This window comes from Suricata suricatta, chromosome 17, assembly GCF_006229205.1.
Source record: "Suricata suricatta isolate VVHF042 chromosome 17, meerkat_22Aug2017_6uvM2_HiC, whole genome shotgun sequence".
Taxonomy (NCBI): Eukaryota; Metazoa; Chordata; class Mammalia; order Carnivora; family Herpestidae; genus Suricata; species Suricata suricatta.
Window position 1 is genome coordinate 47,735,008 of NC_043716.1, and position 15,315 is coordinate 47,750,322.

Here is a 15,315-nt window from a genome sequence, read left to right on the forward strand (position 1 = left end):
ATTTATCAACCCAGGAACTCAAGGTCAGCTGGGCTGGTGCGGAGCAAATACTTTGCAATTAAGACATCTTTGTAAAGGCAGGGACTCAGGGCAGGGGATCTGTTTATTCTTGGGAGCGCTCGTTCTTGGCTATCCAAATTATTCACCAGCCGCTTCAAGTATAATAGCTAAGGAAACATATGAGCACCTCTAGACGCTGCAGTTTCCTTAGATGTGTAATAATAATAATAATAAAGTCCATCTTAAGGCCTTATTAGAACATTTAAATGTGATAAAACATATAAATCACACGGTAAACGTTCTGAGGTTAACTTGGAGCATCCTGTGCACCAGGAGCCAGTTGTTTCTGCTCAAGAGATTTTGGAGGAAAGACACCTGTGATATGGTTGGAGAAAACAATGCCAGAAAGTGCTAATGAGGAACAGGGGGCAGCCCTCATCACACCCCAAATCTCTATAGCTTTCAAACAGCATGCAAGAGGCACTCAACTGTCCCTACAGCTCTTTCTGGAGAGGCACAGAGGTTAGAGCAGGGGGGAAAGTGGTTAAAGTACCCTGCGTGTTGGGCACATCAAACAGTGAACAAGGGAAACTGGAGAGCTTGATAGTGAGGACGTCCGGGCGGCCGTGAAGGGAAACTCTGCTTGGCCACATGCAGCACATCTTCGTCTACAGAAGGGACGGGGCTCAAAGTAAGCACCCAAGGCGGTCACCCAGGTCACCAAGGCCGTGGTGACAACATATGTAGAAGCTACTGGTTGCAAATACAACCAGAGAAAGAAGGGGTGTCTCCCCTGCACCATTTTTTTCTGTCTTAATCTCTCCGTCCTTCCTTGCCGTTTCCAGCCCCAGCAACGTTTTACTCAGAAGGGAGAAGAAAGGGGGTGCGGGGAGTCCAGAGCAAGATCACTCTCTCCTTCCTGCTCCAAGACGTTAGACTATAAAAGGGGGAAATAAAGACCAAGGTCCACCACCACCCGCCCACCCTAGTCCACGTCCATGAGGTCAACAAATCGACCCCGTGGTGTTTGAACTGGAAAGGAAATTGAAGTTTTGGACCACACTGGAATAATTCTTAATAACAAAGAGTGCCAGCAGCTAGAGCAGGCCCGAGGTATCATTTCAAAAAGGCAAAGGGAGATTCAAAACGGCGAGGTGATAGATCTGCACACCCACCCCCACTGTGGAGATTCTGACTCAGGATGTCAGCAGGCCTGGAAAATTATATATATATATATTTTAAATTTTTATTTATTTTTAAAAAGTTTATCTATTTATTTTGAGAGAGAAAAAGAGAGCATGCATGAGCAGGGGAGAGGCAGAAAAAGAGGGAGAGAGAGAGAAACCCCACACTGACAGTGCAGAGCCTGATGTGGGGCTCGAACTCACGAGCTGTGAGATCATGACCTGAGCTGAAATCAAGAGCTGGACACTTAACTGACTGAGCCACCAGGTGCCCCCAAGGAAATTCTATTTTAAACAGGAACTGCTTCTAGTTTTAATTTAACCTGTCCTCTGATCTAATCAAAGCTGGTGGGGGGGGGGAGGTGTGTTTAAATGGAAACTTGATGCATTTCCAAGAAAAATAATATTAAGAGCAATTGTGTTAAAAGAGCAATTTACTGAGTGCCTGTGGTTTTCTATGTTTATGTGCTTATTGTGAGTCTTTACAATAACTCAGGCAACTGAACCTTGTGCTTACATTGCCTCCTTTACTTCTTAAGAAAACTTGTGATGAAATTTTTATCTGTATTTTTCTGTGGAATGCTGAACCAAAGCCTATAGAAGTCAAGTTGTTAAGAACTCCACATAGTTTGGCCTTTAAGACTCTGGCTGTTTCAATGAGGTCCCATTACCTAGTGCCACAGATGGTGACAGATCTAATATATTATAATTAATTATATCCAATTAAATATATTTTCTGCTGCTCCATTGACTCTAAGCCACCCAATTCAGGCTGCAATATTACACAATCATTGCTAGATAGTGTGCATATGTATATATGTGTATGTGTGTGTATAAATGCAGAAATGTTAACGACATGTATGTAAAACATACATGTATTCAAGGACAAGTTCACAAAAAATAACATGTGGGGGCGCCTGGGTGACTCAGTCAGTTAAGCGTCTGACTTTTGATTTTGGCTCAGGTCCGTGATGGGCCCTGTGCTGACAGCACAGAGCCTGCTTGGGATTCTCTCTCTCTCTTCTCTGCCCCACCCCCACTCATGCTGTCTCTCTCTCTCTTTCTTAAAATAATTAAATAAATATTTTATAAAAAACCCATATTATGTCAGCATTTCAAGTGTCTTCCTGAAAACTTCTTAGGGCTCAAGATAAGTGAGATAATATTATACTCACTTCAAAATATGTGCTTCTGTCCGTCCAAATACGTTCTGAAGAATTAAAAATTCCAAGGAGCCCATTGCTGATGATGTCCATGAGGACAGGAAAGCAATTCAGCCATTTGGTGTTGCATGCTATTGAGAATCTGTGATTCTAAAATACAACAAACATGCATCCTGAGTCCTCAGGAAGCAGACGCAAAATTTAATGAAGGGCTATGGTAGAGAATCATTGGAATCATTGACGGGACAAGAAAGTGAAGGCACTGGCTATGATTCATATCAGCATTCCTCACATTATTTGATTAATTCCCGATTTACCACGAGGTCTATCTTTGCTCTTTTGGCCATAGCATTGGCCAGTGGCTGTTTATGCCTGAACTCTCTCAACACAAAGTACCTCGAATGATTTTTAGCAACAACACCATACGACTCCACAGAACACCGTGTCCTTAACATGGCAGTAGGCTTTCTTTCAAAGTGCGATACGCTCATTTTCTAGAATGTGTGGATACTTGGAAGCAGGAGGCAGGCGGCTATTGTAACGAAAGCATAGGATTTCACAAATACGGATCTTGAAGTAGCAATGTTGCCTGGAAACTCTCTTTTCAAACGACATTTTAAAATCATTTCACAGTATATGTCAGTCATTACATTGTACACCTTAAACTTATACAGTGCTGGATACCCATTGTATCTTAATAAAACTAGGGGAAAATGTACGGTAAAATAAGTATTACATCTGTATCTATATTTATCTATCTTTACATAAAACATAGGACATATATACATATGTATACTTATATGTAACATAATTACTTCTCCCCCAAATAAAAAAGGATATAAGAAGGGGCACCTGGGTGGTTCAGTCAGTTGAGCGTCCAACTTCGGCTTGGGTCATAATCTCACGGTTCTTGGGCTTGAGCCCCACATCTGGTTCACTGCTGCCAGTACGGGGGTCTGCTTTGGGTCCTCTGTCCCTCTCTCTCTACCCCTCCCCCACTTGTGTGCCCACTCTCTCTCTCAAAAATAAATAAACATTTTTAAAAATACGGCAAAAAAAGAATATAAGTAAATTGTTATTTGGGCATATAGTTTTGCAATCATAAATAAATCATGTGAATTGTTTCTAACCTAATTACTTAAACCAATATTTACTGATATTAAGAATGCTATTTTTTTAAAACTTTTTCTGAGCACACTGGTAACGAACCTGATTAAGACATATCAAGAACTAGTTTGATCGAAGGGAATTTCTATTAAATATATTTTTAAAGTTTACTTGTTATTTGTTTTGAAAGAGATGGAGAGAGTGAATGGGAGAGGGGCACAGAGGGGGACAGAGATCCAAAGCAGGATTTTTGCACTGACTGCAGAGAGCCATACGTGGGCCTCAGATTCAGGTATTGTGAAGTCATGACCTGAACCAAAATCAGATGTTCAACCAACTGAGTCACCCAGGGGCCCCACATATTTTTTTAGGTTTATTTATTTATTCTTGAAAGACAGAAACAGAGAGAGAGAGAGTACAAGTAAGGGAGGGGTGGAGAGAGAGGGAGACAGTATCTGAAACAGGCTCCAGTGTCTGAGCTGTCAGCACAGAGCCTGATGTGGGGCTCAAACCATGAACCATGAGATCATGACCTGAGATGAAGTCTGACACTTAACTGACTGAGCCACCCAGGTGTCCTGAAGGTGATTTTTAACTTTAGTATTGGCATGGAAGTTATTTCTGAAAATTAACTCTGACAGATTGCACAACACTTATGTGCTGTGATTTATATGTATAATATTGTCTTGTCATCTTCTTTCATTTGCCTACCCCAGGGATCTCTCCCCAAACTCCCACAGGGTCTGGGCAGATAACATATGTAAGTGAGGCAGGATGGAGATACAGTGAACAGATGAGTGAAGTCCAAGTCTAAACTGAGCCACTGTTTCACAATACCAAATGCAGACTGCCAGAATTAGCACATGGAGGGGTTTTTCAAGAGAAGCCAGAAATTTCAATGAAAAAAATTTTTAATGATTATTTATTTTTGAGAGAGAGAGACACACACACAAACAGAGCACAAGCAGGGGAGGGACAGAGAGAGGGAGACACAGAATCTGAAGCAGGCTCCAGGCTCTGAGCTAGCTGTCAGCACGGAGCCCGATGTGGGGCCCGAAACCACAAACTGCGAGATCATGACCTGAGCTGAAGTTGGATGCTTAACCGACTGAGCCACCCAGGCACCCCAAGAAATGAATTCTTTAAGAGCCATGGAAAAGACCAGTTCTACCACCATTCAGAAATGCAGCCATGCTTTTCCCTTGGAAATACACCAATCTTAAATATTGCCAAGTAAGGTAGTTCCTTTCAAACTTTAATAAACATACTAACCTCCTGTAAATTTCATTAAAGTGGAGGTACCCATAGGTGTGGAGTTGGGTCTCAGAGCCTGCATTTCTAGCGAGCTCCAAAGTGATCTGCTGATGCTGATTCATGAACCAGGAGTTGCAGGAAATGAAGGCATTTTAAAAAAATATCAGATAGAGGAGAGTAAATACTTATCTGAAGATTTGACTCATTTGTATAGAGTTTAGCAGGTATGACTTGAGCTTTTTCCCCATAAAAATACATGACAGTCTACTGTCAAAAATTGAGAACTGATTTTTTTGGTAATGAAACTGAGGTTCATAATAGATATTAATCAGATTTGTTACTAGAGGATTCATCAAAATGTCATTTGAGTTGAAATCCATTGAGAATACAATTTAAATTAGTGATTACAATGGAACACAGTGGATAATAAGATTTAAATTCATTATGAACAACAGCACATATAATTTAATAAGGAATGAGATCAAACAGCATTTCATTATATGTTATTGTATAAATATAGTACAGCTTCTCCTCTACAAATGAGAGCTATTCCATTTGTTTGTGTTAAATTGGCCTTTCACATCAGTTGTTAGGTATGATTCAAATGGCATTCACACCCCATCTTTGGTGAGCTCAGTGACCAACATACCTTGTTATCACCTGACACAGTGATAGCACCATTGTACGATGGCTCATTTGGGCCATTTCTAGTTCCAAAGGCATCTACTTCCAAAGCTATGTTCTGTCGCTTCAGTGACTGTATCAAGTTATCAATGCTTGACCCTACCAGGAAAGTAAAAAAAAAAAAAAAGAAGAAGAAGCGAAAGTGAAGTAAAACAATGGTCAAGTAATATAAAAAAACACAAAAAACAAAAAACTAAACTAAACTAAATGATGTCACCCAACGCATACCATAATGACCCACTAAGGATTTTTTTAGAAAGGCAGAATTGATGATGGCGTACTCAAATCCATTCTGATATCAAAAGTAAGACAAGCTTACTTTACCTGGAGCCTAGCCATTTACAATTGCCTAGCTATTGACAATTAACATTATAATCCTTGAGGATCTTCCATGTTCTTAGAAATTTAGGACAGATTTTTTTTCCCCAGACCCTAAGAATGCACAGTACTTAAAAAATACTATGGAAAGACCTCAAAGATCAGTCACCGATTTACCAACAACCCCTTTGGTTGCTAAGTGCGATACACATTAGGATTTAAGTAACCTTGCAAAAACGTGTTTCTAAAATAAACTCCCCAATCTTAGATTTTTTTTTTAAATTAATCACTTGCTTGGCCTCAGACGTGTTTTCTAAAACATACAGACTTCATTTTCCCACTCATGGTTTATGCTGTCTGGGGAATCTCTCAACAGGAGCAACATGGAAACGTTACATGTTATCCCCACCTTTACCTGTTTTATTGATGACCAGTAAGGGCGTCAGAGGAACTTGAGGTGGCTGTCCCGGGGAGAGGAAGTACATGTCAGGAGTCAGTCCCCAAGAATAACTTTTTTGATATAACTCATAGAACACATGTTCCAAAAGCTGAGGGCAAAAGCTAATGCCAAAAAGCAGTAATCTGCATGGAGGAAAATATAAAAGAAAAAATGTATCAATAGCAACGTTTGTAGACTTTTGAGTAGATAATGGATATTATAATAGAAATAAATTATAAACAGTAACCAAACAAATGAAGAATGCTTCCCACCTCCTTCCCATTTCTTCTTTCTAAAATGAAATGGCTTCTACATATCTATGCTTGGTCTTTCTATCTCTCTAAATGCCTCCCCACACCCCCAGGCCTTTGCCTTTCGGAAATGTCATTTAAGCTCATGATGTTGGCTGAGTAGGACTCTTATTTATTTTTGAGAGAGACTGCAAGGGGGAAGGAAACAGAGGATCTGAAGTTGCCTCCTGACAGCAGAATCCCATGCTGGGCTCAAGCTCAAGAACCTGAGCCAATGCTCAAATGACAGAGTCACCCAGGCGCCCCTGGCTGAGTAGGACTCTTAAATTTGTCTCCAATTCCCACTTCTTCCCTCTGCTTCCATTTTGCATTTCTTCCTTTTTCTGGACCACTGCTTGCTGGCATATCACCAACACCCAAGTGTATTACTACACTCTGAATCTTTTCCCCATCCTGTTCCCAGTTACAACATTTTCTCATAAACCCAAGTTCCAAGGGCCAATGATTTTCCGTTCATCTGTTTCTGTGAACGTTCCTTTTCCGAATGGTTGAAAATGTCTGTTGTATCATCATTATTATGTGCCTAGAAACATCTTCTCTTCCACTTTTCAAGTTTGGACCTCAATTATCTCCTTCCTGACCTCTTTCAATATTGTCCTCAATGACTATTTCCCTGTTTCCAGAGTCTACTATTTCCAAACCATTTTGTGTGATTGCCCAATTAGGTTCTGGCAATCTGTCTTAACGATGTCAATCATCTTTTCAAATAAAACATAAAATGTCAGTATTTCCTCATTATTCACAAAGCCCAACTCTTCAGGTGTCTATAATATGTTATCCAAATTATTTTCACTTGTCCTTATGCTTTATGTTATAATTAACTCAAATCGATAACAATTCTTTTGACCTTTCCGGGGTCTCCAGATTCAGTATCACTCCCTCTCCTTGAATTTCCATCCTCCTTCCTTTCCTTAGCTAATTGTTACATTTTCCTACACCAGATTCAATTTCTTCCTCATAGAAAATTACTTTTTCTCATGCCCACAGTGGAACATAATCCTTCTCATTGTGAGTAGTGTGGTTGCCAATATTGTCTCATCTTGTACTGTGATTTTTAATATACTTCTAATCATCCCCAGGAGCCAAATCTCATGCCTGATTCATTTTGATATGTGTTACGGATATGTAACATAGCGTGTTATGCAGAAATGCTAACACATATTTTTTTTCAATGAATGAGTCCTGCCTGGAGAGTAGGGTTTTTGCAAGGAAGTATTACTTAACGAAGAGCCCGAAGTGATAGTGAAACGTGTGAGCCATGAAGTGGATTCCAGTCAGTGGTGTGAAACCTTGGCCAAGGTACAGGCTGGCACAGAGCTCCTTGGGTAAAGACGCAAGTTTAGGGGATGGGACCTATATGCTAACTTCCAGGCTTCTGAAACACGATTTCAAGCCTTTGATAAGAGCAGATTTTTATCTGTGTGAAATTAGCAGAAAAATCCCAAACGTTACCTGGTTTAATGACATCCCCACCAAAGCAATTAGGAATTGTCTTCTGGGTTAAAGAAAGACCGTAAGCAAGTGCTGGAATTTACCTCACAAGTTTTTCTTTGTTTTCTTTATTTTGAGAGCACTGACGAGACATATCTGAGACACTCAGGTACTCACATGGTCAACAGCGGTTTTTTTTCACCCTTTAACTTTAGGAAGCGGACTTTTGCTATTGCACAGAGCTGCTGCCTCCAGAGAGCCAGGCCATTAACTAATTTCTCTGTTTCGTTGAAGGAAGACAAAACTTGCGCTAACTCAACAAGGCTTCCTGTGTCTTTGGTCCTAGGACTTTGTAACTCTCCCTCAATTCCAGTATCTATAAAACATAAAATCAGGAATTTATAATGTGTCATTTTAGAAGTGCTTTACTTATAGTTTTCTCTGATTGTATCTTTTCACCAAAGGGTGTCAGAGTAGAATTCTTGGGCAAAGATGAGAATAATCTAATTCATGGCATTACTAGAGCAACTTAAAAAATTTTTTTTAATGTTTATTGACGTTTAAGAGAGAGAATGAGAGAGAGAGAGAGAGAGAGTGGGGGAGGGGCGGAGGATGGGGACACAGAATCCAAAGCAGGTTCCAGATTCTGAACTGTCCACACACAACCCAATGTGGGGCTTGAACTCATGAACTGCGAGATCATGCCCTGAGCCAAAGCCCCACACTTAATGCACAGAGATATACAGGGCACCCCTACAGTAACTATTAAAAGAAAGGAAGCAAAAATAAATAAATAAGGTATAATACAAGAAGAAAGACTAGTGACATAATAAAAGCAATCTTGTATTTTCTTTTATTTAAAAAACTTTTTTTGTAATCTTTATTTTTGAGAGAGAGACAGAGTGTGATTGGGGGAGGAACAGAAAGAGAGGGAGGCACAGAATCTGAAGCAGCCTCCAGGCTCTGAGCTGTCAGCACAGAGCTGGACACAGGGCTCAAATTCACAAACTGTGAGATCATGACCTGAGCCAAAGTCAGACACTTAACCGACTGAGCCACTCAGACACCCCTTATATTTTCTTTTTAAAAAATTTTTAATGTTTTTTATTTATTTTTGAGAGACAGAGACAGCGTGATCAGGGGAGAGTCAGAGAGAGAGGGAGATACAGAATTGGAAGCAGGCTCCAGGCTCTGAGCTAGCTGTCAGCACAGAGCCTGACGTGGGGCTAGAACCCACAAACTGTGAGATCATGACCTGAGCCAAAGCCTGATGCTTAACCGACTGAGCCACCCAGGGGCCCCAATAATTTCTTTTTTTAAAAAAAGCTCTGTGTCTATAGCTTTAAAGGACTTAATTCATTCTAAGGAAACCAAAGAAAAGAAATCCGTATTTAGCCTAGAAAAATATGCTCATTGCAAAAGATAAGCTATCTTAGTATTTCTGACTGAGATGGAAAAGCTGGTATATAAAGAACCCTCTCAATTCCCCTCCAACAATATGAAATTGGTAGAGACAATACTTTTTTTAGTAGCCATGGTTGAAAATTTAAAAAAAAGTGACCTCTTTTGGAGGACAAGCCTAGAGAAACTGATCTATTCTAGACTTTTATAAAGCGATAATATATGTCTATTAAAAGTTAAGTATAACCAAAGTATATTACTTCAAAAATGGATAAAAGAGAAAAAGAGGTATTTTTCTAAGTTTATTTATTTATTTTAATGGGGTGGGGGAGGGGCAGGGGGAGAGGGAGAGAGAATTCCAAGTGGGCTCTGAGCTAACCACAGAGCTTGAACTCATGAACCCTGAGATCATGACCTGAGCTGAAGTCTAGAGTCAGATGCTTAACTGACTCAGGCACCCAGGCATCCTGATTATTTTTAAGTTTATTTATTTATTTTTGAGAGAGAGAGAGAGAGAGCAAGAGAGCACATGCACATGGGAGAAGAAGAGGAGCAGAGAGAGAGGGAGAGAGAGAATCCCAAGCAGGCTCCACACTTTTAGGCTGGAGCCCATGCAGGGCTTGATCTCATAACCATTAGATCAAGACTTGAGTTGAAATCTAGAGTCTGAGGCTTAACTTACTGAGTCACCCAGGCTTCCTGAGAAAGAGGAATTTTTAAAAACCCACTCAATCAATAAAAAAATAGAAAATGAAAAAAATAAAAGGACATAGCAAAGAGTAAACCAAGTAAGATGACACATAAACCAGAAATAAGGAATTGTCTTAGATCAAGTAGAGAGGACTTTCCAAGGAATGACAATTATTCTCACAGCAAATCTTCCAATGCCAACAATGGAACCTAAAGACATTGGAGGATTTTCCTCAAAATGATATATGAACAGGAACTGTCAACATACAGTTCTAATTTCTTTTCTCTGTGGCACTTGTATTACATATTTATTGTCCGCTCCATGAGGATCTAGTCTCATGCCTTGCTATATCCCAGACCCTTAATAAAACATGTGGGACAAAATAAGGAACTCAAGAGAGGGGCCAGTATTGAGGGAAAAGGGAAGGAGGAGACAGGAAATCCATCTCTTCTCTGCTCTAAGTTTTCCCAAGACCAGACTGAATCAGAGCAGCTCCAAAAGCAAATATATAATCTCATCATTCAAAGAGTATTTTCAAGATAGGATATTCTGCAGAAAGATAAAATTAAAGCTTCTTTTTTTTCTTTTTTACCTGATTCACCAATAGCCGATTTCCCTTCTAATTTCAAGAATACCTCATTCAACGTTGTCATGGAAACACCGTAATTCTCAATGCCCTGGTTAGAGCATCTATCAAGATCCCTGTAAAGATCTAAAAGTAAGCACAAAAATACATTAAAAGAACATAATGTGTAATGAGATTGATAAATGGCTATATTTTTCAACAATAGAAAACATGTGTGATAGGCCAAAAGCATTCATAAGGAACAAAGCTATGGTACAGACATTCTTTTCTTTCTAAAATAAACTATACAATGTGTTTCTGAGCCTTGAATATAAAATTGTAAACCTCTTTGTTTCATTCTTAGAAAACTACATATGCAGTGTTCTTTAAAAAATATTATGTTTTGTTTGATTATGGAGAGTGTAATAAATGGACTGAATGCTATGTACCTCCCACAAATCCATATGTTGAAACCCTAACCTCCAGTGTGACAAGACGGTAGTCGGAGGTGGGGGCTTTGGGAGGTAATTAGGATTAAATTGGGCCCTGAGGGTGGACCTTTCAGAAGTGGGATTAATGCCTTTGAAAGAGTCACAAGGTGGCTTCCTCTCCCTGCTCCCTGCCATGTGGGAATACGAGGTGACATCAGCACTCTGTAACCCCAAAGAGGTGTCTCATTGGAGCCCAACTGTCCTGGGACCCAGGTCTGACACCTCCCAGTCTACAGAGCTGTGAAAATAAATGTCTGCTGTGTATAAGCACCCAGTCTACGTATGGTATGTGTTACAACAACCCGAACTGACTAAGGTAGGAAGTGTTCAATCCTCAAACTCCATTAATTCAGGAATATTACTCTAAAAACTAAGAGAAGAAGACTCCTAGGAATAACTGGTAGGCAGTTTAATAACAAATGCAAAAGAACTCATGTTTATGGAAATAATTACATGCTATGCAATCATCCCTAGTTTGAAAAAATATATAAATTAAAGGAAAAGATGAAGTATGTATGTAACTTTGCATTTGCTCTCTTTATTTTCCAGGTTCTGACCATGATATGAAGATTAGGTCTGTCTTTATAGGAATTTTGAAGGTGGTTGTTTTTTCTTAAGATATTGGTAATAATTTTTGGGTAGTTGGGTAGTTAGGAAGTAGAATAAAAAATAATTCAAATATTGGTAGAAATTAAAGGTTTGTATCTTAACAGTGTGTTAGACAAATAAAAATTCAGATGTAGTCTTAATTTCCAATGAGTTCTAAGGATTGGTTCTTTTTCAGCCTTTCTCTAAATTGTGCATCCCTAGTTGAAATGAATTTAAAAAATAATCATGGAACACTTGGGTTTGTGGGCTTCATAAAGATTTCTTTTTCTTAAGTATACATGTACCAAAGGCATGGAAGAGAATAGTTACTTCACTGATCCTAAGATAAATACATTTCATCATTTCTCAACATATTTGAAAGGAACATGTGTGAGCATCATGAAATGCTGGTGTGTCAATTTATTTTTTATTTTTATTTTGTTTATTTTTAAATTTATTCTCAAGTGAGCTAACATACAGTGTGGTCTTGGTTCATGAGCGGATTCCCATGATTCATCACTTATATATAACACCATCTGCTCATCCCAACAAGTGCCCTCCTTGGTGCCTATCTCCCATATATATACCCCACTCTTGAACCCCCCTGCCTCCATCAACCCTCAGTTTTTTGTCTGTGTTTAAGAGCCTCCTTCTCTGTTTTTATCTTATTTTTCCTTCCCTTTCCCTATGGTTGTCTGTGGCAGCATTATTTCCTTCTGTGTCTTTCTTGGTCCCACCTCATAAACCTGAGGCTGTGTTAGACTTCATGAACTACCATAAGTTCTAGGTCAGGTATTATTCCAGGCTCTGTGTTTATAGTTAATATTTTAATGAACAATTTAAATATATAAATCATTGAATCCTGATAACTGAGGAACTATAAAGCTCATACTATCATTATCCCTTTTTACAAATAAGGAAACCGAGGTACAGGAAAGTAATATAACCTTCCCAGGATAACAGAGCTAATAACAGCCTTGCTGGGATTTGACTCTCCCCAGTCTGGCTCTAGAATTCCAGCTTTCAACCACAGCTCTCTAGTGTCCGGTGCTATATTTCCATATTAACCATGACTATGGCAGGCGTATTAATTCAAGCAGGTAGCAACAGAGTTAGTATCCTCCATTAAAAGTTGGCAAATTCCTTGAAGTCCAAGTACACACATATTTATGGTTACACTTAAAAAAGTGCAATCTATCTCAAAACTCTTGGCAAATGAAAGCATATTGGGAAACCAGGTAGAAAAGTGGGAGCAGCAATGAGCTTCCAGGGTTTTGTACTTGCTGCAAAGTTGTGAATTTAGAATGTTTGGCCACATACAGGTGGATCGTAATTACTATTCAGTTACTTAGATTATAACATTATGTCATGGTGTCGATAATAAAACTATCTACCTACATCCAGCCTGATTCTCCCTTAGCTCCCGCTCGGTACTCTGTGCTCTTCTCACAGACCTCTGCTTGTCTGACCACGCTCTCTCCTTCATTCCTGAAACAAATGTCCTGCACATTCCTCATTTTACCTTGATGTTCTCCTGCTACAGGAGGCACAGATCTTAACTGCACATATTGCCACTTGAAGCATCTTTAGCACCTTTTGGCTCCGTTTACTCGTAAGTGGTCTGGGGATATCAGTGGTATATATTAGCAGTGACTGGGGAATACGAAATGATTAATGCACAGTTCCATGCACTTAGCAAGCCTAAGGATGTCAGCTGTTGTTCTTAATGCCACTGGTATTGTTAGTAACATCATTAAAAATCATCAAGGTCTCTATGTTCTGTTACCTGGAAATTTGTTTATCCTTTCCAAGGGCAAAACATATACAAGCTTTTCTTCACTTTGTGCTGTTAATTTGGCATCAGGGATGTGCTGTTTAACAAGTGATGTTATACTGTCTGGATCGCACATTTCATTCAGATGCAAACTGACATTTAAAAAGAGTGTGTTAGAGCCATTTTTATCCATCACCACCTCTGCAAACAATTGTAGCATGTTTGTCACTTCCTTAATATTTATGAGACAAACGTATATATTATATAGTATAATGGAATAAGAAAGCTTTAAAAATATATAGCCTTAATATAATCCACACTGTATAATCTCGAGGCACTAGTGTAAGGGAGAATAACTCAAGGATTATCATTTGGAGGAAAGAGATATATCAGCCAGATGTTGGCTGTGGTGAGGTGGAAGGAATGCCTGATTTGGTCTCTGTCTATCCAAAAGCTCAGTTTTGAATTTTCCCTTTGCAGTAAAAGGGTTTTGAAAAAACTACCAACATGGTGAAAACAAAGTCAGAGGAAGAATGGTACAGTCATTAAGCACGTGGTCCTATGTCCCACAGATAAACATTCCAGAACTCAGGCTTAACGTTTTCCAGAATCAATTTTCCAAATTTCCATCAAAATTCCATTCAATATGCCAATTCTTGAAAGACAGACTAAAATAAAGAATGCATGTGATCACACCAAGCCTTGCACCAAGTAAATCCTCAATATATGTTAGCTAATTTTGTCTTTTTTTTTTTTTTTTGGTCTAAAACTTATTCAAGTCAAAGCTGATCTGTCTTTGTGGTGAGAATAATAAAGTTCTTCATGAATCATTGGATTATATTCATTAAAAATTTTCTTAATGTTTTATTTATTTTTGAGAGAGAGGGAGAGAGAGAAAGAGAAACAGCACAAGTGGGGAGGCCAGATAGAGAGGGAGACACAGAATCTGAAACAGGCTCCAGGCTCTGAGCTGTCAGCACAGAGCCCAACATGGGGCTCGAACCCATGAACCTCAAGATCATGACCCAAGCCAAAGTCAGATACTTAGACTGAGCCACCCAGGTGCCCCATCATTGGAATATAGACACACCATTATTAGTCACACCCATTGAAATTTATTGAGGCTATGGAATGGTGAGGGCATTAGAGTTGACTTTGATGACATAAACCTAAAAAATCTATTACAGATAAAACTATTCTGTGTTTACAAGGCCCTATGTGATATGCTATCCAGGATCCCAAACAGAAAGAATACAGTACATTCCCTAGCAGAGTTTGGAACATAACAGTAATATAAAGCACCAAAGTATAGAAGAAGTGAGTGAGGGCAGTTGAGCTAAGTCAGTTAAACACTTAGCACCTTGTTAAGTATTCATTCATTCAATATTTTTAGCCTTAACTGTAATATAGGTATTATTACCACTACTACACCAATGAAACTACTGAGGATCAAAGAAGTTAATTAAATTGCCTAAGGCAACAATTCAAAATACTGCTTTCAGGGCTCTGGAAAAGAGAATGCTTATTAAGGAGAAAATATTCAGAAAAGAAATGTCAAGAATGGATAAGATTTGGGGGTGCCTGGGTAGCTTGGTCGGTTAAGCATCCAACTGCATTTAAGCTCAGGTCATGATCTCATAGTTCATGAGTTCGGGCCCTGCATTGGGCTCCTTGTGCTGATAGTACAGAGTCTGCTTGGGATTCTCTCTCTCCCTCTCACTCTGCTCCTCCTGTGTGCACCACATGCTCTCTCTCTCTCAAAATAAATAAATAATCATAAAAAAAGAATGGATAAGATTTGAACTTGGTTAAAATGGGTTGGAGGAGGACATGTCAAACAGACATCCTACGAGAAGACAACAAAATCATGGAACATACTTAGAAAACAGCAAGTGATTCATTTTATTTATTTAT

The 15,315-nt window shown here is 39.2% G+C and overlaps 1 protein-coding gene across 1 annotated transcript in view; it reads right to left on the reverse strand.

Moving 5' to 3' along the window:
* Window positions 1-15,315, reverse strand: part of ABCA9 (ATP binding cassette subfamily A member 9) — a 58,148-nt gene that overhangs the window by 23,655 nt on the left and 19,178 nt on the right. The window contains 6 exon segments of the mRNA XM_029927912.1: window positions 2,360-2,497; window positions 5,358-5,491; window positions 6,126-6,292; window positions 8,069-8,267; window positions 10,576-10,695; window positions 13,414-13,553. Of these exon segments, the coding sequence (XP_029783772.1) occupies window positions 2,360-2,497; window positions 5,358-5,491; window positions 6,126-6,292; window positions 8,069-8,267; window positions 10,576-10,695; window positions 13,414-13,553 (898 nt within the window).